Below are 26,614 nucleotides of genomic sequence, written 5' to 3' on the forward strand. Positions count from 1 at the left end.
AGAAAGAGAAAGAAAGAAAGAAAGAAAGAAAGAAAGAAAGAAAGAAAGAAAGAAAGAAAGAAAGAAAAAGAAAAATTGGTTGGGGATTTAGCTCAGTGGTAGAGCGCTTGCCTAGCAAGCGCAAGGCCCTGGGTTTGATCCTCAGTTCAAAAAAAGAAAGAAAAAAGAAAAGGGCTGTTAGCATAAGGGCATGAAAGACCCGTGTTCACAAATAGCAAGCATGAAAATCCTATTATTTCCCCTAAAAACTGAGGACAAATACAATCATGGTTGGTAAGCCACTCTCAGCGCTAGCAACCTACATATGCAACTATGGATAGTGCTGAATGGACTTTTGTTTGGCTTCTGTTTTTTGGTTTTGTCTGTTTGTGAGGCACATCATACTATGGGGACCTGTCTGGGATAAAAGCAGCCTTTGGCTTTTGTTAAAGTCACTGTGCACACCTTAATTTTATTCCCGCCGATCTTCCTGCCCTTGGTCTCCTTGACAGCTGCTTGTGCGTATTCAATCTCACTGTAGAGAACGAGAGCCATGCCTTTTAAGCGGTCAAACACCACCTGCAAAAAAGGAAACAACCAATTAAGACCTTCAGCTATTGGTCTGAGTGTCAGTCCCCAAAATTCTAAGTCACAGGATGCTCCCAAGAAAAAGTACTGTACTTAGATTACTCCGCAAGTTTTTCTGGCTTTCCCAGAAGAGGCTTGTCTTAGTAAACATACTAAATTCAGCGTGCAGAGACCATGAAATCATGGTACTGTCTTAGTAAACATATGTCACGTGTTGTAAGGACAATAAAATCGTGGTACTGAGGCCAGTATATTACATCTTTGATTTTCTATATTTTACTGTTTTTCATATTGACATTACTATAAGGAGAACATTCTTCTATCTGAGGCTCAAAATAATAAGAGGCTGGAACTGGGCCTAAGATCCATTTCCTACATTTGTGAGTGTGCTATTTAGGTCAGATGAAAATTTTGCTGTATGAACACATTAAATTCCTAATTACTTAAAACACAAATCAGATCTAGGGACACAACTATGTGATAGAAAATTTGCCTAGTACATGAAACCCAATGTTTAATCCCTAGCAACAGAACAATGAGTAACTTAATTACATTTAGGCATGAATGTAAATTCCTCTCTCCCTTTCCACGTTGCTATTTCAGAGTGTAGCACCTCCTGCCTAAGCCGAGATTACAAGCACAAGCCACCATATCCAACTACTACACTGGGTGGGTGGGTGTGTGTGTGTGTGTGTGTGTGTGTGTGTGTGTGTGTGTGTGTGTGTATGTGTGTGAGAGAGAGAGAGAGAGAGAGAGAGAGACAAACTCAGCAGCTAGTCCTTGCCTTCCAACTTGTTTGGGATAGTCTGTCATTGCTCTGCCACAAACTCCAGACTCATGTACTACAAACTTCTTGGGTTCTCCTCTCTGCACCTCCCAGTTCCCTGTATAATGCTAGGACTATAGTCTGTCATTGCTCTGCCACAAACTCCAGACTCATGTACTACAAACTTCTTGGGTTCTCCTCTCTGCACCTCCCAGTTCCCTGTATAATGCTAGGACTACAGACAATGACGCAGTTTCGGCTTTTATGTAGTTCTAGGGATTTGAACTTGGTATTGATACTCTCGGTCAACTCTCCAGCTCTAGACTGATTTCCCCTTCTATCATTGTGTGTGTCTGCACACATGTTGTATGTGTGTGGGCAGGAATGACACAGAGCACATGCAGACACCAGAGGGCAACGATGTAGAGTTGGTGGGTTTTGGGAATCAAACTCAGGTTACCAGATTGTGTAACAAATTTACTTACCTTGCAGAGCCATCTTGTTGACTCAGAACTAATTTTCATGAAAGAAAATTTTTAAAAACCTCTGGCAACCTACTCTACTGGTTCTAAAAAAATTCACCTTGCCAGTACACTGCAAATATTTTTCAATTAACTTAATTTGGCTAAGTACACCTATGGGACAGCTGTCATGGCATCACAGCAATATTTGAAAATGGAAGCTTAAGAGGTGTTTTAAATTTAAACTGGATTTTTTTTTGGGGGGGGGGGGGGGGGGGGTGTTTCAAGACAGGGTTTCTCTGTAGCTTTGAAGCCTGTCCTGGACTAGCTCTGTAGCCCAAGCTGGCCTCGAACTCACAGAGATCCGCCTGCCTCTACCTCCTGAGTGCTGGGATTACAGGTGTGTGCCACCACCGCCCGGCACGGATATTGTTTTTTCAAGACAGAAGCAGCAGAGACAGGGTTTCTCTGTGTAGCCTTGGCTGTCCTGGAACTCACTGTGTATACCAGGCTGGCCTGTCTCTGCCTCCCTAGTGCTGGGATTAAAAGTATGTGCCACAACAGCCTGGCATAAACTGAAATATATTTTTAAAAGCTTTTATGTCAGCCAAGAGTGGTGGTGCATGCCTTTAAGCTCAGTACTCGGGAGGCAGAGGCAGGCAGATCTTCTTGGGTTCGAGGCCAGCCTGGTCTACAGAGCTAATTCCAGGACAGCCAGGGATACATGGAGAGACCCTGTCTTGAAGAACCAAAAATAAAACAAAAACTTTTTTTTTTTTTTTTTTGGTTTTTCGAGACAGGGTTCCTCTGTGTAGCTTTTTGCGCCTCTCCTGGGATTCACTTGGTAGCCCAGGTTGGCCTCGAACTCACAGAGATCTGCCTGGCTCTGCCCCCCGAGTGCTGGGATTAAAGACATGTGCCACCACCGCCCAGCCACAAAAACTTTTATATCTACAAAATGTACAGTTTAAAAGTATGAACGAAAGCCAGGCGGTGGTGGCGCACGTCTGTAATCCCAGCACTCAAGAGGCAGAGGCAGGTGGATCTCTGTGAGTTCGAGGCCAGCCTGGTCTACAGAGCTAGTCCAGGACAGCCTCCAAAGCTACAGAGAAACCCTGTCTCGAAAAACCAAAAAAATAAGGATATTTAAGGCGACCATTTCTATGCAGTATATACTGGTCAACAGAGCATACTGTTATTTAATTGATGCCTTTTTTTTTTTTTTTTTTAATTTATGAGCATTGGTGTTTTGTGTGCATCCCTGGAACTGGAGTTACAGACAGCTGTGAGCTGCCATGTAAGTGCTGGAAATTGAACCCAGGCCCTCTGAGAGAGCAGTCAGTGCTCTTAACTACTGAGCCATCTCTCCAGCCACAGGTATTTAATTTGAAAGCTCACTAGTATAAAAACAAATAACTATTTTTTTTATGAGACTTTCACTTTTCCTTTTTTTTTTTTTTTTTTGGTTTTTCGAGACAGGGTTTCTCTGTGTAGCTTTGTGCCTTTCCTGGAACTCGCTTTGTAGGCCAGGCTGGCCTGGAACTCACAGAGATCCGCCTGCCTCTACCTCCTGAGTGCTGGGATTAAAGGTGTGCATCACCACCGCCCGGTGGGACTTTCACTTTTTAAAACTGTGTGACAACTACCAGAGACTGTGCAAAAGGTCTATGTCATGAGTAGACAAAATATTTTTTTAAATCCTATTTTATTAAAGTATATATAGAGAAGTTCCAAATTTTGCCAGAATCTTGTCTGATTTGGAAAACAGCTTTGTTGCTGGTGATTCTGCAGTGCTAGGGACTGAACATGGACACTGGTCTAACAGACCATAAATCTAAATTTAATTTTTAAAATAACTTATGCATGTATATCTATGTGTATGTGCACAGGTGCCTGCATAGCCCAGAAGAGTGTGTTAGATTTCTGAAGCTGGAATTCTAGGCAAGGTAAGCACTGTGCTTCTCTGCAGAGCCAGCCAAGAGTGTTTTAAGATGTAAATCATTAAAGGAAATGACAACGGTAGGAAGTGAGACTGAAGGACAGAACACCAAGAATACTTTAAGAAACAAAGTCAAGAGCAACTCTTACCTTTACCACAGGCCCATATCTGCAGAAATGTCGTGTTAAATACTGATCAGACACATTTGAAGAAAGCCCGTCTAACCACACACAGTTTGTAGGCATGCTCTTTCCGAAACCCAGCTGAAATTAGGAGAAAATTTTATCACCATGGATCACAATTACTATTCAACAAAGTCCCCAGAAAACTAACTAGTCTTCTATAGAAATGCTGAATCGCGCGTGCGTGTGTGTGTGTGTGTGTGTGTGTGTGTGTGTGTGTGTGCGCGCGCGCGCGCGCGCGCGTGTGTACGCCATTGATCCCAGGAGCTTACATGTGGAAAAGTGTGTTATCTACAACTGAGCCATACCCTCAACTGCTCAACATTACATGCAAGTGGTTAGTATGTAATTGAAGAAAAATTGAAATTTACAACAGGACAGTCTTGCCTAGCCCTCAGTGGCAGCCTACAATGAGGGCGAGCCCTAAAATAATAAGGTAAAGTCCCAAAAACCCTAAAGCAAATCAAATAGTAACAGCATAATGATTTATGCACTTCACTTACCTTGAGGCGGTTATTTCCAAGGTACTCTCCGTCCATCTTCTTGATGGCCTTACACACACTGGCAATATCACAGTACTGCAAGAAGGCATACTGAGGAACTCCATTCACTTTCTTAATATCAATGTCCTGAAAGACCCAATCAATATCACTTAGGCAATATGGCAATGAGAAAATAAATCAGAAGAAGCCAAGTCCATACAGATTGCTTCTTTCTACAAGTCAGGTTCCCAGTAACTTTAGTTGGATCCTCTGTCCAAATACACTGTAAACTGATGGTATAAAGACCATATACCATGAAAGCCATCCCATATGAGGTCCCTGCAGAAGAGCAACTGTACTGCAACTTAAAATTTTAAATCCATGGTAAACAGAAATTCATAACAAAGGAAAGATTGCCTGCTTAGTCAATACTAAGAAGTAATTCCCTTTGGTATTGTGAAATAATCTTTTTTACATTGTGAAGATGTGTCACTTGGATTGGTTTAATAAAAAGTTGAATAGCCAATAGTAGGCAGGATTTTCAGAGCAGAGAGGAAGGTGGGAAGAAGAAAGGGAGACACCAGAAGACAGAGCAAGCAGGATGGGCAATAAAGAGATGAGGTAATAAAGACACAAGACAGAAAGAAAATTAATAGAAATGGGCTATTTTAAGTCATAAGAGCTAGTTAGGAACAAGCCTGAACTACCAGCCAAGCTTTCATAATATATAAGAAGTCTGTGTCATTATTGGGGAGTTGACGGTACCAACAAAAAAGTCAAACTACAAATGGCACCCAACATGGGGCACAAACCCAGGACCCTGAAATAAATGTCTAATGTTCTACTGAAAATCCTGGCTACAGACATAAAGAAATAAACCTAGAAAAACTACAAAACAGGTGACATATATTTTACCTGCTCAAACATAAAAGAAAAAAATCATCTTTGGCTGGCTTGTATGCAGTGCACAGTCCATACCTGTGTTAATACAGACATGTATGTTACTTTTGAAAGTCCATGTGTTTTCAGAGCAAGGGGACCAGACACCAGTGAAAATGGGTGGCCCATGTGATCCAGCCTGTCAGAGTGCCTCTGTTACAGTTTCCTCAGAGTTCTGCATCCAGAATAGCTTCAAGGCTGCTGGCTGAGATGGTCCAGCCTCATAGACTACTCCAGCCATGACTATGGCTAAGCCCTACATTTTCCCAACACACCGAGACTAAACAACAGCTAGCTCTCTCAAGACTTGAACACTATTCCAATATTCCCAGGGTCCCCTAAGGATGGCAGCACCCCCAGACAACAGGAAGCAGTCTAGAGAACACAATACCCACATTCCCAAGAGGTGGGGTAGAAGGATTTTGGTCATTGGTTGGGTTATGGATGTTTGTCATCAATAGGAGGGTTGGTTACAAATTGTTACTGGCCATGGTCACAGAGGAAGATAAAGGAGATTAGATTCAGGGACCTCATTCTGAAGGGAAAAGGGGGATATAGTGTAGAAGTGATGGGATAAAAGGGTGGATTGTTGAGTCTACTTTTGAACAACCATTAGTCTCAAATATTTTACATTGGTATGAATTTTTGTATATTGATACAAATTTAAGGTTATTTTGTTATACTGTATATATGTTTCTATTCTTATTCCTGGGTTGAGGATTTAGCTCAGTGGTAGAGTGCTTGCCTAGCAAGTGCAAGGCCCTGGGTTCGATCCTCAGCTTAAAAAAAAAAAAAAAAAGATATCATTCCTATGTAGCTCATTTAAAAATATAATGTAAAATTTTAGTCCTTGAAAGCTATTTAGGGTAATAAAGAAATATAGGTTAATAGTCATCTATAACAGTCAAACTTATAGTCAAGTAAGGTATATTTTTGAGGTCAAACAGATATATTTTAGACAGACAGGTTGTCTTCAAACACTACAAAGAACTACAGAATATGGCATTTAAAATAAGGCTTTTCATGATAGTGAGACACATCTGCTCCTGGCAGCACCAATCTACTTCAAAAAAGGATGATGGGCATCAAAGAACCTCCATATAGTTTGCTTTCTTTCTAATCATTTGGGCAAGAAACTGCTCTTGCCTCAACTGCTAACAGTATGCTGCCCAAACTGGACAATAGGACACAAAAGAAAGTGACTGTTGAACTTTGCCAAGATAAGGTAGGACATTCCTTTAAATTCCTGCTTTATAGAAAAATCTGTCAGCTATTCTAGGCCTGTAGGCGAAAGGTGGATGCCCCAATGTTGTACAGGAACCTTGGGGTGACTGTCCAAGCAGCCAGATGTTTCTAACATTTCACAGTTTTGGAAGTTGCTTGCTCTGCACTTCCTGTTTACTCAAGAAATGTTTTATCCTTCTTGGGTTTCTGATGGAGTTGAAGACTAGGTAGTTATACTGCAGTTTTCCTTAGTTATGATAGAAGGTAAATTAGGTACAGAGCTTTGGACTCATCAAGGTAGAATAAATAATGGAGTATTTTCTCTAAATTTGCCAAATACAAATGGACTGGACATTGTAAATTTAATTCTTACTTGATAACTATTCTTATTGTATACAGTTTCATTTGTTAAAGTTAATACCTTTCCTTTGTATTTAGACAAAGGAGAAATGTTATAAAATAATCTTTTTGTACACTGTGAAGATCTGTCACTTGGATTGGTTTAAAGCTGACCAGCCAATAGCTAGGCAGGATTTCCGGAGCAGAGAAGAAGCTGAGAAGAAAGGGAGACGCCAGGAGCCACACAGCAAGCAGGATGGGCACGATGGAGATGAGGTAATAAAACCATGAGGCAGAAAGTAAATAGAAATGGGTTGATTTAAGTTATAAGAGCTAGTTAGAAACAAGCCTAAGCTATCAGCTGAGCTTTCATAATTAATAAGAAGTCCCCATATCGCTATTGGGGAGCTGACAGTCCCAACAAAAAAGTCTGTCTACATTTTGGCACTGTCAAAAATCTTTAGTAGAGCCAAACCACTTAATACACTACCTGAGCCAGGCATGGTGGTGCACTCAAGAGGCAGAAACAGGTGGATCTCTGTGAGTTAGAGGCCAGCCTGGTCTACAGAGAGTTACCAGAGCTACCATATCTTGAAAAAAACCAAAACCAAGGCCAGCCTGTCACACAGAGACCCTGTCTCAAAAGAAAGTACTACATTATATCGTTTAAAAACAAGTCTTTTTCTTCAAGTACAAAGTATGAGCAAGAGACAGGACAACACACAGAGACATAGAACATAAAGATAAAAATACAGATCACACACAGAGACAAGATAAATGGAACAAACACACACAGAGAACAGCTGTTACTATCATATATTCTTCACTCTTCAAAGTCCAAACGTACAACTTCTTCCCACCACTCAAGACAAAGGCAGGAGAGAGCTTAAGAATTTAAAGTCAGCTTAGTCTGCACCGCTAGTTCTGGGCCAGCCAGGGGTACATAATGAGATTCTGTCTTACATAACACAGAAACAAGCCAGGCATGGTTTCACATACCTTTATCACAGAACTCCAGAGGAGAGGCAGGAGGTTCTCTATGAGTTCAAGGCTAGTCTGGTAAACATAAAGAGACCTTGTCTCAAAAAACAAAAACAAAAACAAAAACAACAACAACAAAAAAACCCAAAAAAACCAAACAACAAAAGTGGGGGTAGTTTAGCAGTTCAGTTCAGTTGGTAGAAAGTATGTGCCTAGCATGAATGAAGCCCTGGGTTTGTTCTTTAATGCCTAAGAATTAATTCTCAGTACTATGGAGGGCAGAAGCTATCAGAAGTTCAAAGTCACCCTGGGCTACATACAACATTTGATGGCAGAGTGGGATACATGCCACCACTCTCCCACTCTCTAATTTACTAACTTTTATTTTATGCTTTGTATGTATGTATGTTTGTGCACCATGTGTGTGCAGTGCTTACAGAGGCCAGATGAGGACCCTGGGTCCTCTGGAACTATAGTCACAGGTGGTTGTGAGCCACCAGGTAGATGCAAAAAATGGAACCTGGGTCTTCCGCAAGAGAGCCGGTGCTCTGAGACACTGATTCATCTCTCCAGCCTCATTTCTTTGAATAAGAAAAGACACAAAACAAATAACAGCAATTTTTAAAACCCACTTGAAATTATAAAAGTATTTTTTTTTTTTAAAACAAGAGTCTTTGGCTGCAAAGATAGCTCAATGGTTAAGAGCTCCTCCTACATGAGTTCAGTTCCGAGCATCCACTTCTGGCGGCTCTAACTTCCTGTGACTCCAACTCCAAGGGTATCTTGATACCTCTGTACTCGGTAGGCATCAATACTAATGTGCACATATCCACACACAGACATATACACAATTAAGCATGGTAATTAAAAACCAAACAAAAAACTGTGCAGTCCCAGCTGAACTAGGAACTCACTATGTAGACAAGGCTGACCTTGAAACTCAGAGATCTGCCTGCCTCATTACATAGTAAGACATCACCTCAAATATTTTTAAAGAGGGGCTGGAGAGATGGCTTGGCATTCATTTATGAACACTGACTGTTCTTGTAGATAACATGAGTTCAGTTTCTAGTATGCACATGGCAGCTCTCAATCACTTGAAACTCCAGCTCCAGGGAGTCCAATGTCATCTTATGACCTCCACAGGCACCTGGCACACATGATACACAGACATATATGCAGGAAAACCATGCATATACATACTTTCTTTTTCTTTTTTCTTTTTTTTTTTTTTTGGTTTTTCGAAACTGGGTTTCTCTGTAGCTTTGGAGGTTGTCTTGGAACTTGCTTTGTAGACCAGGCTGGCCTCTGCCTCTTGAGTGCTGGGATTACAGGCGTGCACCACCACCACCGCCCAGCTTCTTCTTCTTCTTTTTTTTTTTTAAGCAAGACTCTTAAAAAAATGTTATGGGAGGATGGTGGTTCACACCTATACTCCCATTACTCAGGAGATCGAGGAAAGAATATCATTTCAAGGTAAGCTTGGGCTATATGAGACACTAGTCTTTAAAAATGAAAAAAGAATGGAGCAAAGAGGAACTATTTCATTTGTTCTTAAATATCACATATCCACAACCATTCTATGCCGTGCTGACATTCTACAAATATTACAGCATTTTATCACTAAAGCAACATACCACGATTTCTCCAAAGCGCTGGAAGATGTTTCGAAGGTCATGGTAAGTGGTCGTTTTTTCAAGGTTGCCAATAAAAAGAGTTCTTGTTGCTTTGGGATGGAATTCATCTATCCTTTCATCCAAGGGCCGAAATTCATTTTCACTTTCTGTTTCTGTGAGTGGACGGGCAGAGTAGAATAGGGTGCTTTAATACATTCTCTAACATATAATTTACTTACTTGGGAAAATTTGTGTTTAACAAACTGTGTCTGAGTTTAACAAACTCAGGCCTGGTGGACAGGCCTGTAACCTCAGCACTCAGAAAACAGTGGTGGCAGAACTGAGTTGAAGACCAACGTAGCTACACAGCAGACACTGTCTCAGACAATGAAGATCCCTCTCCAAGGATTTAACAAGAACACCTTTTGTTTGTTCTTTTATTTTTTTGGAGATAGGCTTTCTTCATGCAGTCATAGCTGGCCTTCAACTCACAGATATGTGAGTTGTACTGAGTGCTGAGATTAAAGGTATATACCACCATGACATTTATTATTATAGTAGTATGTGCATGAAATATGAGTGTGGGCATATGTGGAGGTCAGGGGGCAATTCTGTGAGTGGGTTCTCTCCATTCACCTTTACATGGGTCCCAGGGATGGACTGGGGTCACCTTTTACCCTCTGGTCTTAACAGAGAGTATGAGACTATAATCTGGCTAGACATGGTGATACAACTCTGTAGTCCTAGCACTTAGAAGGCAGATGCAGGAGAATTGAGAGTTCAAGGACAGCCTATGCCATACAGGGAACTCAGGCATCTGTGGGCAACCTGATCTCAAACAAACAAAACACACACACTCCACCATCTAAAAGAAAACTATGACTCAGCAGAAAACAGTCCCACTACACTGTTTCATTTACTTTCAAGATTGTAATGATATTCAACATTTCATGTTTACTACATTAATAGTAATTATTACTATAATAAGAGTAATTCAAATGTCTAAATCAAGACTTTAGGGGATAGAGAGATGGCTCCGAAGTTAAGCACTGGCTACTCTTGCAGAGGACCCAGGTTCAATTCCCAGCATCCATAGCAGCTCACAAACTATCCAGTTCCAAGGGACCTAACACTGTCTAGTTTCCAAGGATACCAGGCACACACACAGTGCACAAACATGTGCAAGCACAACATCCATACAAATACAATACTAAAATAATTACTTTAGAAAGACTTTTAAATACAAGAATAACAGTGTGGAAAGTGACCACAGTGACATCCGTGAGCTCTCACTTCTGGTGTTAAGTGGTCCCCCAATGACATCCAAAAGATTTCAATTTTTTTTTTTTATGATGAAAAGCCGTGGCTTAACTTCTAATTTAATCGTAGCCCTTTGCTAAAGCGCCATTTATTAATTCTGACTGAGATACAGACATTCAGGTTTTGATGGTAATTATAGCCCAAGCACTACATGTTTTCTACTTTTTAAAAATGTAAAACAAAGCCATCAAAAACATAAGTAGACAGGCTAAGGATATAGCTCAGAAGTAGAGCACTGTGCAGCACACACAAAGCTCTGGGTTCAATCCTAGCACATTCCTAAACCTCAGCAGGAGAAACAGGAGTCTAAGGCTGGCCTTAACTATAAACAAGTTCAAGGCTAGCCCGAGCTCTATGAAACTTTGCCTTAAATAAATAAGTAAATTTTTTATTAACAAATAAAAGATGAACTGAGCATGAAGGCACACAGCTGTAATTCCAGCATTTGGGAAGTGTAGACAATAGATGTTGGATTTAAGGTTGGCCTGGTTTACGTAAGATTCAGTCTCAAAAAGAATGAATAACTACCACTGTCTCTAAGTGCTACATAAGAAGGTGAAAGGGCCTTATATAATAACCATCTTAAAACTCTCCTTATCTGCTTAAAGATCAGAGAGCCATCACCTGCCAGTGACATGATTTAGATCTCCATTAACAACTGACTGGTATTTAAGACCTACATAGGTTAGGTGTACACTGAACCCTTCTCAGGCTGTTCGGACAGGCCCCAAAGCAACCCGACAAGAACCCCTGCCACCCATGCTGAAGAACAACTTATGACCCCAGCACTCAGAAGTCTGAGGCAAAAGGACTGCCCCAAGTTCAAGGTAAGTCTGGACTATACAGTGAGTTCTAGACTAGCCTATGCTACAGAGTGAGACTCTGTCTCAAGAAAGCAACAAAAAAGGAACTCATGAGCTGTTCTTAGTTGGATACAATTTGAAGTAATACACCTGAAACTCAGTTGATAAAGGGAGAGAAGGTATTCTTTGGGAAAAGAATTTCCTTTGACTTCTATTGTGATGTCTAACCCTGACTGTCAACTTGATAGGATTTAGAATAACCACGGACGTGTCTGTGGGATTTTCTCGGTTAGGTTAATGGAGGTGAGAAGAACCTCTAAATGTGGGTGGTACTGCTCCATTTAGGTGTTAATGCATATGACCAGTCACCCCAAGCTCCCAACTACCTCCTCCCCACCCTGAGGTGACTGGACACCAGAACCGTGAGCCAAAGTAAATCCTTTCTCACTTAAGTTACCCTCATCGGCAGTGGGTATAGTAACCAATAGACCCAGAATTCCATCATAAAATCATGAACACTTTACAATACCCACTTTACCAGTGTTATGTCTGATTTACTAAGTATCATTTACATATTCATAGAGAAATTATGTTCCCTCTGACCAGATAAGACGAATATTCTGAGAAGATTTACCATATAAATGAGCCACAAATTGTATTCAAAGTCTAAAATTCACTTTTCTCAGATTCACAAACTCACTCTAGAATACTTTATTAAACTGCTCGCAATGTGTTTAAATGGGGATTTCTGAATGTGAGTGTTCAAATTCTGAATCAGTTAAGCTGTAGTGGGGCCAGTCCACTTTAAAGGAAGCACTACATGCTTTCTGAAAGAGACCACCACTGACCTAAGCCAGGCCTGAGACCTCTGGCCTTCCAGAAGTGGGTTCCACAGGAGGGCTCCAGCTAATACGTGTTTCCTTCTAGTTCTTTTTTTTTTTTTTTAAAGATTTATTTATTTATTTATTAGGTATGCAGTGTTCTGTCTGCACATATCCCCACAGGCCAGAAGAGGGCACCAGATCTCATTACAGATGTTTGTGAGCCACCATGTGGTTGCTGGGAATTGAACTCAGGACCTTTGGAAGAGCAAACAGTGCTCTTAACCTCTGAGCCATCTCTCCAGCCCTCCTCCTAGTTCTTAAAGGGTCACACCCGTTCCTCCTACCTCTAAAAGGACACCTGTGCCCCTGCAGCTGCTCAGAGACGTTCACTAGCAGAACTGCTTCCCAATGCATACCTTCTGCCCTCTTTAATCTCTAGCCCTCGTGTCAGGACCCTGGAGAGAATCTGAGGTGATGGATGTCCACTCAACTTCTTTCTTTGTTCTTCTTATAGAACCACTATGAAGGTGGTGTGGTATCTCCTTTCTCTGCTCTTCATTTCTTTTTAAACTTTTATTATTAATATGTAGGAGAATGTATACCATGTGTACATGGGTGCCCAGAGGCCAGAAGATAGTGTCAGATCCCAGGCAACTGGAGTTACAGATGGCTGTGAGCTGCTGGATGGTGAACACTAGGAACCAAACTAGGTCTTCTGCTGTGGAAGCCCATTTAGGTTTCCTAGTGGCTTTACTCAGCAAGTCTGCATAGAGAGGATGACTGGACCACGGGGCTGAGTGCCAGGTGTCTGAGATGGTCTGCACTTGGTGGTGCTGGGGGGGAAGTCCTTTAAAAAGCCCTTTGGCAGAGACAGTCGGGACCGATGGATTAGGATCCAGGCCCTCTGGAGGCTATCCTGTATTTTCTGTTTCTCTCCCCTCTATACTTCTATCTACTATTTCCTGATGCGTCTGCTCAAGAGTACCCTAGGGAAAAGTGGAGATGGGGTGGCCCCCCACACTCTGCAAAAGCCACCTCTGCTGTTCACTATCACTAACTGAACTTCCAAGGCCTGTCAGCTGAGCCTAGCTTAAGGCTGCCAGGGTCCAGGCTCTGATCCTAAAAACTCGGTAACAAGACAATCCACATTCTTCAACAATATTTCAAGTTCTGGTCACCTAGAACAGCACATCTAATTTATGCTAGGAAAAATGCAAATGAATCCCTCAAATGATATTAATATGAAGTGTGCGTTCTAATGCAAATTTTGTTATCATTCCTGTATCTCAATCAATTCCATCCTTTAGGGAAGCTGACTCCATGATGCCTGAAACTGCACTGTGGACTCTAGGGTGAAGTCCTCTCCTTTACAAAAGCAGACCCACCACTGCTCCCGCCCAAACCAACTCACTGTGCTCCCTGAAGGTGACTGGTGCCTTAGCTACCTTGTAAAAGCTAAGACACTGGGCCAGCAAGTTAAGAAATGAAACTAGAATTGTGTCCCCCATTAATTGCCCCTCACCCACTGGACTGAAACCCACTCCCTAGCCTTACCTGGCCCTATCCATGCAGTCACCTCAATTTGCATGCCAAAGAAAAGTTTCCCCTTGGACGCGGTCAGTGCTTTCTCTTGGTCCTCTTGCTGCCGAAAGAACACCAGGCCGTACCTCTCCTCGGAGGCCCCATGGATCTGCACTGAAGTCACCTTGCCAAACTTCTTAAATTCATGGAAAAGGCCATCTTTAAGGCTTGTATCTACATAGCCAAACAAAAACAAGTACATTTTTCTCAAGTTAACTATGACTCTAGAGTAAACTATTTCTCCAAAACCAAAACATATATATATATTGGTTTTTGGTTTTTCAAGACAGGGTTTCTCTCTATAGCTTTGCACCTTTCCTGGATCTCACTTTGTAGACCATGCTGGCCTCGAACTCACAAAGATCCACCTGGCTCTGCCTCCCGAGTGCTGGGATTAAAGGCGTGTGCCACCACTGCCCCCGGCTCAAATCAAAAATATTTAATACAAAAAAAAAAAAAAAAAATCTATTCAAAAGCAAAACATGTTTTGTCTATATCCATGCTATTTATGTACATGTACATATTTATGTGTGTGCATTACCAATAATTAAAATGCCATTTGACACACAATCTTTCTGCAAGCAAGGAAAGCAAACCAGAGGGGAGAGTATGCAGCTCAGCGGCTTCTTGTGGGCAGCTGTGCCTACTTTCTGAATTCTAACTCCAAAACCCAACTTCTGCTTTTCCTTCCATCTTTCCCAACACACATGAAAATCCCAAGCTTGCTGTCCCTGAGCCTCTCAGCTTCTTCACTGTATTGCCAACCAAGAAGCTACTTGCAGATCAGTCCATGACGATCCTGCGTGCTTCCCCAAAAGCCTGACATCTTCCTCCTCTTTCCCTCTTCTCCTGTCAACGCCAAGATGTGCCTTGCCTTCCCTGTTGTTCGCTCTCAAGCTTTAGGAAATAAATCACATACAATTATAATAATCGCTTGGATTTTGTTCATGGCATTAAGTGCTAATGAGCCACAGAAACACCATGTGTAAAGTCAAGTCACCCATTCTAGCTCATCAGTGAGCTCCACTCTCTCTCAACAGCTGGGAGGAAATTGCACTCATAAAACTTTACCTGTAGAACGTACTGGAAGATTCTGAACTTTGATCCCAAAACTTTTCCGGGGCTCATCTTTTTCAAGAGATGAGAGCAAGTGGGACGTGGGTGCGGGGACAGCAGCAGACTGAACTGACCGGGCGGGAGAGTCATCACTTGAGGTGCTGCTGGAGTCACTGCTGCAGGGCAGGAAAAACAACAAACAAGCAAGAAAACCCCAGATGTTAGTGTCAAGACAAACAGCAAAGGAGCAGCACATGAAACAACACCAAACAGCAACAATTAGCTAATGCTCACACTGCCACTGAGGTTTCTGCAGGTATCTCACACTCAGCCCTCAGAGGCAGCAGAAAGCTGTTCACACTAGCCTGAGGCTGGAAAGAAAAGTAACATTCTTCACCAACACTGAAAGGCAACATCAACTTTCCCCTCAGGTCATGTGAATCCAGGGAGAGGCAGGCAGGTGCGCTTCGTCTATAATCCTACACCCTGGAGGTATGGCTCTAAGATTTGAGAGTTCAAGGCTAGCCTGGGCTATGCAGCAAGACCTTACCTCAAAAATGTAAAGAAACCTATCAGTGTATGTGTGTGATCTCCTGAGAATATCAACAGTGACAACAGTGACGGAACAGTGGGAGTCAGTTCTGGAGTTACTGATAAGAGTCTAAATATTGGTTCAGAAACACTGCACATCTCTTGGACGAATCACTTGACCTCTCACAGAGTGTCACAGAGATAAGACTCAGTCAAACACAAAGTGTGTTCATCTTTCAAGGACACACCACTACACGAGCCTCCAGGTAACAACATACAGTACTTTTAAGAATTTTGTGCATGAGCCAGGTAGTGGTGACACATGCCTTTAATCAAAGCACTCAGAAGGCAGTGAGTTCAAGGCCAGCCTGGTCTACAGATCGAGTTCCATGACAGCCAGGGATGTACAGAGAAACCCTGTTTAGAAAAACCAAATCTACACAGTCGGATCTACATAGCAAGATCCTTCCTTAAACAAGAGCAACAACTAAACATGGGCAAGATCCTAAATTCTGGCTTCGGAAATAACGAGGCAACAAGATATACACAAGTCCACATTAAAGAAATGCAGCGCAAAGCTACACAGGGAAACCCTGTGGGGGGAGGAGAGGAGATGCAGCTGAGGGGCCAGTGAGAAAGCTCAAAAGGTTAAGAGTGCTTGCCTGATATCCTAAGTCCATTCCTGCTGAACCATACAGCAGGAAGAGGATCAATACTGCCAAGCTGTCCTCTACATCCACAGGCACACCATGGCATGTGCACTCAGAAGGCAGATGTGGATACATGTCTGAGTCTGAGGCCAGCCAAGGCTACATAAGTGAGACCCTATCTCCAAAAAACAAAAACAAAAACAAAAACAAAAAACAAAAAAACCCTAAGCAAATCTGTCAGTTATGGTGGTTCAAGTACCAGTAAATTACAGTAGAGGACTGCCAGTGAGTGCCAGGCCAGCTCCAGCCTCAGAATGAGACCCTGTTAGGAGTGCGGTGGTGCCAATACAATCTGAAGCAACAGTTTTCTTTCTCTCTCTTTCTCTCCCCTTCTCCCCCGACCCCTCGTCTCTCTCTCTCTCTCTCTGTCGACAGAGTCTCCCTACATAGCTCTGGTTGTCCTGGAATTCACTATGTAGGGATCCATCTGCCTCTGCCCCACCCCCAATGTGTGCACCACCACACCTAGCTTGCAGATGACAGTATGAATGACAGAGGACATGAATGAAAACCACTCTAGTCATTTTCATATGGGCTCTGTAGTAAGCTCGTTTTCATTTGAACTAGAGATTTAAGGTAATGGTTTTATTTCCTCACCAAAGCATCATCATTTTTGCTTTGGTTTTATAAAACAGGTTGTTGTGTGTAGTTCTGACTGTCCTGGAACTCACTCTGTAGACCAGGCTGGACTTGAACTCAAGAGATCCGCTTGCCTCTGCCTCCCAGTGCTGGGATTTATTTGTTCTTGTAGAGGACCTGGGTACAATTCCTAGTATCCACATGATGTCTCACAACCATCAATAACTTAGATCCAATGCTCTTTTTCTGACTTCCCTGAGCACACATGAGTGTGCAGGCACACAAAGGCAAAATACCCACACACATAAAAATAAATAAACCTAAAATATTTTTAAAACATTTCAGTTTGGAAAGGTGAGAGGGTTCTGGAGACAGCGGTGTTGATGGCTGCACAATAACATGGAACACTTATGCCACAGAACCGGGCATTTCAGATGGCTAAAATGGAGAACTTTCTCTTACATATTCCTCCCCAGGCAGCCTACAAAATAAGTGGAGTTCCCTTGGTTTCTTAAGAATGTAAGCAGCTGCCTAGTGCTTTTTAGTCATAGTCTCCAGGGTCTCACAACCTGTCTTCCAGGTAAATTTCCTGGAAATGACCTTGGCCCAGCTGTCACAGCAAGAAGGCCTGAATGATGGAAATGAAAGCCCTGAGAGTTAGCTCTTCATTCAAGATCTTACTGAGAAAACCAGCATATGAAAAGACTGGGCTGTGTTTTTACCAGGGAACCAGATAAAACAGCTATCTGAAAAACAACAGTGACCAACTAAGTCAGCAGAGGAAAAACTCAGAAGAGGCGCAGAGCTGTCTGTCGGGCAGAGCTAGAGGCAGAAAATGAATGCCTGTCCAGTAATAATTCCTGCCGAGAGAAACAAACAGTAACAATTTACATTAGGTCTCAGGTTTTGTTTTTAATAGGTGCGGGGAACAGACCCCAGGACCTTCACATATGCTAGGCAAGTCCTGGACCACTGAACTGCATCCCCAGCCCAAAGACTCTTTTTAAAGAATGTCTGATTTGCCAAGTGGTGGTGGTGCATGCCTTTAATTCCAGAGGGACAAACCAGTGTGGTATCAAGTGACAATTAGTGCTGCTGAGAAAATAGGGCTGGCTTAGAGGATGACTGATGGGTGGGGTGTTTAAGAAGCCACGGAAGGTGTATCCTTCCACTGTGGCTGTATAACAAACACCCCTTGCCCGGGCGGTGGTGGCACACGCCTTTAATCCCAACACTTGGCAGGTAGATCTCTGAGTTCTAGGCCACCATGGTCTACAGAGCAAGTCCCAGGATAGCCAGTGCTACATAGAGAAACTCAGTCTTGGAGGGTTGGGGAGAGAAAGCCTGATTTTAGCAGAAGATGCTGCTTAAGACTGAATGTGTACTTAGTGCTCACAAAAGGTTAACTGTGACTTCATTCTTCAGGACACAGTGACAGCTGCAGCTGGATTTTTGAAGCTTATGATTATCTGTGAAAGTTACGTAAAATATAGGAATACTTCATCACAAAATGCTGGATAATAGACAATGAACTAATATAAGAAGCTGAGAAGGCTGAGGCAAGAGGATGGTTTGTGTAAGGGCAGCCTGAGCTATACACAGCAAGACCCTGGGTCAAGAAAAGTAAAAAACAGAAGTCACAAAAGCATTGTGCACACCTGCTCTCTCCACAGACAAAGCAATATGCTTGAAGAACAAGAACACCTTCTTCACAGCAGTTGTTTTAGAACACTCAGAGGGTGCCATGTTTGGTGCATTCGAGGTGCACAGTAAAGAACTGCCAACATGACTGTTCCACTGTTGTGGGATATTTGTACACTGTGTGAAGATAATTTGCTGTGGTTGGTGTAATAAAAAGCTCAACAGCCAATAGCTAGGCAGGAGGTATAGGTGGGACTTCTGGGCAGAGAGAGAGAGAGAGAGAGAGAGAGAGAGAGAGAGAGAGAAGTAGAAGATGAATCTAGGCCCATCAGACGCCAATGAGACATGGAGAGAGTTAGACATGGACATACAGAATGAAAGAAAGGTAAAAAGCCATGAGGCAAAACGTAGATTAATATAAATGGGTTAACTAAAGTTATAAGAACTAGTGGGACAAGCCTAAGCTAAAGCTGATATTCATAATTAATAAGTCTCTGTGTCGTTATTTTGTGAGCTGATGGTACAGAAAGACTCGGTATATGTGGGATGACTCATCCCTAAAAGGCTTGAGGGCCAGCTGGCCCAAACCAGTAAAAAAGATACTTTCTGAGAGCCAACCTGGGTCTGCCTAAGGGCCTTAGCAACAGCAGCTGAGACATGATCTGGAGAAGACCTGGACCAATGGGAGGCAGCCATGTCATGCCAGCAGATGCATGTTCAGACCTTCCCTCAGGGTGGGGAGGAGGGTCTATAAGGCTTGCCTCTTCCTGAATAAACTGAGCCTGTTGTTTCAACATCTCCTAGAGTCTGTCATTGACTCTGCGCTTACTTGGCCCCCTCCCCCAAGGGAAACAACAGCACAGGATCCTGCCACAGGTATGCTTAAGGTTTTTATTGTAGATACAAAAGAGAGAACAGCCAGAGGCACCTGGAAGAGTCCAGAGCAGAGTAAGAAAAAAGTAGGCTGGACACAGCCTTCTGTGAGGGGGGGAAGATAACAGGGGACAGAGAGTAGGAGTATAGTGAGACTGCCAGGGACAGCCGAGGATAGCCGCATTCTAAGAAGCGTGAACAGCTGGGAAGGAAACGAGGACCAGGAGATTGCTATGGGGTCTTTGAGATGTATGACAAGGAGCAACAGAAGAAGCCTGGAAGCTAACATGGACCTTGATATGCTGATGAGCAGCACAAGTATATGTTAATTGGAGAGCCTAAAGTCCTTCTGCCAGGGGTAAAGAAAATGACTTCTGGTAGATGAGAAGCAGCTTCACTAGTCTCTGAGAAATTCTGGCTTTGATCTAACCACGAGCAATCCTGCTATAGACCAGGTTGAGCTCATTTCTGGATATTTGGACAGCTTTTTGGAGTTTGGGGAAATGGGAAGTTTCCTTTGGACTTGACAGGAGATGATAATAAGGTCTCAAGTGTCAATAATGTCACAATGGGATTTGCTTATTTACTTAACTGTGTAGTATGTAAAAATCAACTAAAGGGGCTGGAGATGGCTCAGTGGTTAAGAACACTAGCTACTCTTCCAGAGTACTGTGGTTCAATTCCCAGCACCCATATGGAGGCTTACAGCTGTCCAGTTCCAGGAGATCTGGCACCCTCACATAGACAAACAATGAATATAAAATAAGAAACAAAAAAATTTTTAAGAACAAAAAAAAAAACTAAAATGCTTGGAAAGGCATGAACCAAGACAGCACACAGATCAAATAGAACACGGGGAGGTTTTTTGTTTTGGGTTTTTTTTTGGGGGGGGAGATGTCATTTTGCTTTGTTTTGGAACAAGGTCTGTTTTAGTTATTGATTTATTGTGGTAATGAAAACACCATGACCAAAGCAACTTAAAACAAAGGATGCATTTAATTGGGGGATTGCTTACAGTTTCAGAGGGTGAGTCCATGAACATGGAGGGAAGCATAGCAGTAGGCAAGCAAGCATGGTACTGAAGCAGTAGCTAAGAGCTTTCATCTACATCCTGAGCAAGGCTACACCTAATCTTTCTCAAACAGTTCCACTAATTGGGGACTAAGCATTTAAACCTAGAGGAACCATTCTCATTATGTAATCCTGGCTGGCCCCAACTTACTGAGATCCACTTGCCTCCTGCCTTTTAGGTGCTGGTCACAACCTCTCCCCCACTACAGCCCCCCCCCCTTTTAGATATTCAGGATCTCATCCTGCAGTTCAAGTTAGCCTTGAATGAGCTTCTCTTTCCTTAGGTGCTTGAGTGCAGTGATTGCAGGTGTCTGCCACTATATCCAGAAAAATGTGGGGTTTTCACTCCAGATGAAATCCCAGCTGGGTATATCTGATGGAGCCTCTACCAGTATACTGTAGCTGAAGTTTTTTCCAGTCCTGCACCAGCCCCACAGACCCCGCAGAAGCTTATAAAATAATCACTCAGAAGCTTATATTAATTAAAACTATTTGGCCATTGGCTCAGGCCTACCAAGGACTAGCTCTTACATTTAAACTCAGCCCATTTTTATTAATCTATATGTTGCCATGTGTTCCGTGGCTTTACCGGTGTGTCATTACATGCTGCTCCCTGGACAGTGGACTGGCGTCTCCCTCTCAGTTCTGTTTTTTGGGGTCCCCCCTCAGAATTTCCCATGTTTGTTTATCCCTCCTATATTTCTTGCCTGGCCAATCAGCATTTTGTTTATCAACCAATCAGAGCAACAAATTTACAGCATACAGAACAATATCTGCAGCCCCCCCACACTGTTTTTTTAAAAGGACGGTTTTAACTTTAACATAGTAAAATTACATATAACAAAACAATTATCAAGCAAGAATTAGTTCTAATATCTACTCTATTTGTATTTGTCAAAATTAAAGAAGATATCCTATCTATCATCTATCTATCATCTATCTATCTATCATCTATCTATCCTATATTTGTGAATCTAAGGTTTTATATCTAACTTATCTCATCATAACCAACGAAAATTATTAATTATAATTATCTAGTTTTAACTTCATCAAAGACCTCAGAAGGATATAATATTACCTAAGTAAACAGGAAGTGCACTGTAAGCAACATCCAAAAATCTAGAATGACAGACAGCTGCATGCCTGCAAAGTCATCCAAAATTTCTCTGTAGCACTGGGGCATCCATCTTTAGCCCATAGGCCTAAAGTCTCTGAGTCACTTTTCTTGGCATCCTGTAGAATGTCTGGCAGTTTCTTCTGTGAAGCAGGAACCTGAAGGACCATCTTGACTTATAAAGTTCAGTGGTCACCTTTCTATGGGTCCTGTAGTCAGTCAATACAACATTTTGTCAAGTAGTCCATGCAAGAACAGATTCTTGCACAAATGGCTACTTTTGCCAAGAAGATAAACTCCATATGGAGTGTCTTCAACACCATCTTTTTTCGGGGGGGGGGGGGGGGATTGGTGCTGTCAGGAGCAGCCGTGCCTCATTGTTCAGGAAAGTCTAAGGTTTTAAAACATTTTAAATGCTATATTCTGTAGGTCTTTGAAGTGTTTGAAGATTATCTACCTAATTGAATTATATCTATGTATACCTAGAAAACTTAACATGACTGTAAGGTTGACTATCATAGAAGACTAATTATTAATCTGTATTTCTTAATTATCTATTACAATTTAAATGAGTTACATAAACATAATAGCTTAAACAAGAGTAGAAATATAAACACAGTATAACAAAATTAACTTTCAATTTGTGCCAATAAATTAAAATTTATTCCAATGCAAAATATTTTTTTCTCTTTTTTTAATTTTTTATATTTGTGTTTTAATTTTACACGTCAGCCATGGGTTCCCCTGTCCTCCCCCCTCCCGACCCCGCCCCTCCATTCCCATCTCCTCCAGGGCCAAGACTCCCCTGGGGATTCATTTAAACCTGGTGGATTCAGTACAGGCAGGTCCAGTCCCCTCCTTCCAGGCTGAGCAAAGTATCCCTGTATAAGCCCAAGGTTCCAAACAGCCAGCTCATGCACTAAGGACAGGTCCGGGTCCCACTGCCTGGGGGCCTCCCAAACAGTTCAAGCTATTCAATTGTCTCACTTATCCAGAGGGCCTGCTCCAGCTGGGTCTCCACAGCCTTTGGTTCATAATTCATGTTTCCATTAGTTTGGCTATTTGTCCCTATGCTTTTCCAATCTTGGTCTCAACAATTCACATTCTTAAAGCCCCTCCTCTTTCTTGCCAATTGGACTCCTGGAGCTCCACCTGGGGCCTGGCCGAGGATCTCTGCATCCACTTCCATCAAAATATTTTAAACAAGTTGCTCTTTAAAAGTAAATTTAAGAGCCGGGCAGTGGTGGTGCGAACCTTTAATCCCAGCACTTGGGAGGCAGAGGCAGGCGAAGGCAGGTGGGTCTCTGTGAGTTCAAGGCCAGCCTGGTCTACAGAGTGAGATCTAGGAAAGGCACAAAGCTACACAGAGAAACCCTGTCTCGAAAAACCAAAAAAAGTAAATTTAATAATCTATCCTTTTATCCTATCATATCTATAATAACCTATATTTTTATAGCAGTGTACTTTGAGATTTTTTTATCCTCTTCTGATTTAACCTTGGCACTGACTCTCCTTCCTACCCAGGTCAGAAGCTTACTACTGCCTACTTTTCAACTGTGTTTGGAAGCAGTTTTAGGTCTAAGAGGTTTGAAAGGCACTAAACTACCCACAAGACAGCTTAGTTTTTACCATTTGTGAGCACTGGTTTATTTTTAAGTGACTACAAATTACAAGAAACATCAGCATAAAGCTGTTCCCTTTAAATGCAACCATTTCTTTAGAATTTTCACCCATTGTGGTTGATATATTATGCACTCCAATAAACTTATCTGGGGGTCAGAGAACAGAACAGCCACTATATTAAACATAGAGACTAGGCCATGGCAGCACACACCTTTAATCCTAGCATTCTGGAGGCAGAGATCCATCTGGATCTCTGTGAGTTCAAGGCCATACTGGAAACAGCCAGGCATGGTGACACACACCTTTAATCCCAGGACCTGAGATCTCATGTCTTGCCTGGGAAAGACACACACCTCTAATTCCAGGAAGTGATGGCAGGAAACAGAAAGGTATATAACTAAGGACCAGGAACTAGAAGCTTTTTAATCTTTTAGGCTTTTGAGCAAACAGTTCAGCTGAGATCCATTCGGGCAAGGACTCAGAAGCTTTCAGTTTGAGGAAACAAGATCACCTGAGGAATTGGCGAAGTGAGGTTGGCTGTGGCTTGTGCTATTTCTCTGATCTTTCAGCGTTCACCCCAATATCTGGCTCCCAAGTTTTTTTTTTTTTTTTTTTTTTAGTAAGACCATTCAAGATTCATATTACATTTGGCGCCCAATGTGGGGCACAGATTTACCAAAAAGCTGCTTGCCTGTGGCCTTGCAGTACCCAGCTCAGGCCCAAGCTGCATGAAGCTGGATGTTGTGGTGCACACTGGTAGGATTTGCTGAAGGAGGTGGAGGCAGCAGGATCCCTAGTTTGAGGCCAGCCTGGGAGACTTGCTGAGGAGAAGCTACAGCTGGGGCTAGGCCAGGCCACAAACAGTGGAGACAAGACCATGAAGGTGGTGTCCTCTGCTATGAGCTACAAGCTGTTTCTCATCATGTTGGTGGTGGCAGCTATGCTGCTACCAGGGATGAAGGGTTTACTGCTGCTTGTTCAGAAAACAATTGCCAGGACCATTATGTTACAAGAAAGCATCAGCAAAGGTCAGTTTCAGGAAGTTTGGTGAGGCAAGTGATAAGAAGTTGTTGTGAAGATATTTTCTTCTAAGGAAGAATGTTCATGGTTCTGACAGGCAGACATTTATCAGACTGTGACTGCTCCAAACCACAGAGGAGGTATCAAAAAATAAATAAATAAAATTTCAGCCGGGCGGTGGTGGCGCACACCTTTAATCCCAGCACTCGGGAGGCAGAGGCAGGCGCATCTCTGTGAGTTCAAGGCCAGCCCGGTCTACAGAGCTAGTCCAGGACTGGCTCCAAAGCTACAGAGAAACCTTGTCTCAAAGAAGAAAAAAAAAAAAGATACTGGTAAGCCACAAGCCATGTGGCAAGATATAGATTTATAAAAATGGGTTAATTTAAGTTGTAAGAACTAGATAGATAGAAGCCCACCATGGCCATACAGTTTATAAGTAATATAAGTCTTTATGTATTTACTTGGTTGGGTCTAAGCAGCCGAAGGACTGGCAGTTGTGAGAGATTTGCCCTGACCGTGGGCCAGGCAGGACTGGAAAAAACTTCAGCTACACACAGGGACTATGATAAAACCGTTAAGCTGACAAACATCACCCAGAGATCAGCTTTGGACTACGAACTGCTCAGAACAATTTCGAGATTGCTAACTGAGATGATTCCCAGACTACTAGAGCAAGGACTGGAGACAAGTCCTATACTTTCCCATTATGCAGATACAGCTAACTCTCCCAGGACTTGAGAATTAACCCAAAAATTTTCTTTTCAGGATTCCCTAAAGATGTCTTTGCCCCCAGAAAGCAGGAAGTAAATTTAAGAAAACAACGCCCACATTCCCAAGATGTAGGGTGGATAGTTTTGGGTCATTTGAGCTATAGATATTGTCGTTGTTTGCGATGGCTGGTTACAAGTTGTTAATTGTTAATGGTTGGGGGGGGGGAGCTAAACAAAAGGAGATTAGATTCAGGGTTCTTGTTTAAAAGAAAAGGAAAAAAGAGAATACAATAAGAGGTAGATTACTGAATCTACTCTGACAAAAAAGAAATAATAGAAAAAAAAGGGTAAATTATTGAATCTACTCTGAAAAGAAAAAAGGAAAGATATAGAAATAAGATAAAAGGTAGACTTTTGAATCTACTCAGAAAAGAAAAAGAGAGAATATGGATATGATAAGATAAAAGGTAGCTTACTGAATCCACTTTTTAAAAGGAACTACTTGCCAGGTGGGTGGCAGCGGCGGCGGTGCATGCCTTTAATCCCAGCACTCCCAGCATTCGGGAGGCAGAGCCAGGTGGATCTCTGTGAGTTCCAGGCCAGCATGGTCTACAGAGTGACATCCACCTCAGGCATCAAAACTACACAGAGAAAACCTATCTAAAAAAACGAATGAATGATTGAACTAAAAGGAACTACTTGTTTTAAATAGGATAAGTAATGAAATTTTTGTCTGAATTTGTCAAATGTTAATGGATTGGACATTGTTAATGTATATAATGGAGTTTTCTTGTCTGAATCTGTCAAGTTAATGGACTAGACATAGTTAATGTAATTCTTGACTATATATATTGTATATACTTTTTCTTATATTCGTTATAACTTTTTAAAATTTTAAACAAAAAAGGGGAAATGTGGTTGATATATCGTGCATCCCAATAAACTTAGCTGGGGGTCAAAGAACAGAATAGCCACTATATTAAACATAGAGATTAGGCATTGGTAGCACACGCCTTTAATCCTAGCTGATCTCTCTGAGCTCAAGGCCACACTGGAAACAGTCATGTACGGTGATACACACCTTTAATCCCAGGAAGTGATGGTAGGAAGTAGAAAGGTATCTAAGACGTGAAAACCAGGAACTAGAGGCTTTTAAGCTTTGAGGTTAGCAGTTCAGCTGAGATCCATTTGGGTGAGGACTTTGGAAACAGGATCCGATGAGGAGTTGTTAAGGTGAGGTTAGCTGTGGCTTGTTCTGCTTCTCTGACCTTTCAGAATTCACTCTACCTAGCTCCCCTGGGTTTTTATTTAGTAAGACCATTTAGATTTTCATGTTACAACCAATGGACACAAAGCTACAGTGCAAAATGGCTGCGAGAACTGTGACACAGCACACCAAAAGCCGCTGTCCTTGCTGAAAATAAGAAAGCGACACCGGATGCCCTCAGTTTTGAGTCTATGAATCATGTTCTGGAGCAACACAGGCATCTTCTCAATCTCCCTCTAATTCCAGCACAACTGTATGTCCACAGACACACAGTAAAACCTCGACTGAAGGTATCAGTCATCACTTTAAAATAACCTTCACATTAACATTCTTTTGTTGTTTGTTTTGTTTTTCAAGACAGGGTTTCTCCATGTAGTTTTGATGCCTGTCTTGGA

General features: G+C 42.2%; 1 protein-coding gene across 2 annotated transcripts in view; it reads right to left on the reverse strand.

Annotated features, from left to right (window-relative positions):
- Positions 1-26,614, reverse strand: part of Spen (spen family transcriptional repressor) — a 77,647-nt gene that overhangs the window by 18,247 nt on the left and 32,786 nt on the right. For both annotated transcript variants that reach the window (XM_036179285.1, XM_036179284.1), the window contains exons 4-9: positions 15,096-15,256; positions 13,998-14,198; positions 9,518-9,669; positions 4,419-4,544; positions 3,883-3,996; positions 445-558 (exon numbers count right to left, since the gene is read on the reverse strand). In XM_036179285.1, coding sequence (XP_036035178.1) covers positions 445-558; positions 3,883-3,996; positions 4,419-4,544; positions 9,518-9,669; positions 13,998-14,198; positions 15,096-15,256 — 868 coding nt within the window. The remainder of the gene's footprint in view (positions 1-444; positions 559-3,882; positions 3,997-4,418; positions 4,545-9,517; positions 9,670-13,997; positions 14,199-15,095; positions 15,257-26,614) is intronic.

Source organism: Onychomys torridus, chromosome 2, assembly GCF_903995425.1.
Source record: "Onychomys torridus chromosome 2, mOncTor1.1, whole genome shotgun sequence".
Classification (NCBI taxonomy): domain Eukaryota; kingdom Metazoa; phylum Chordata; class Mammalia; order Rodentia; family Cricetidae; genus Onychomys; species Onychomys torridus.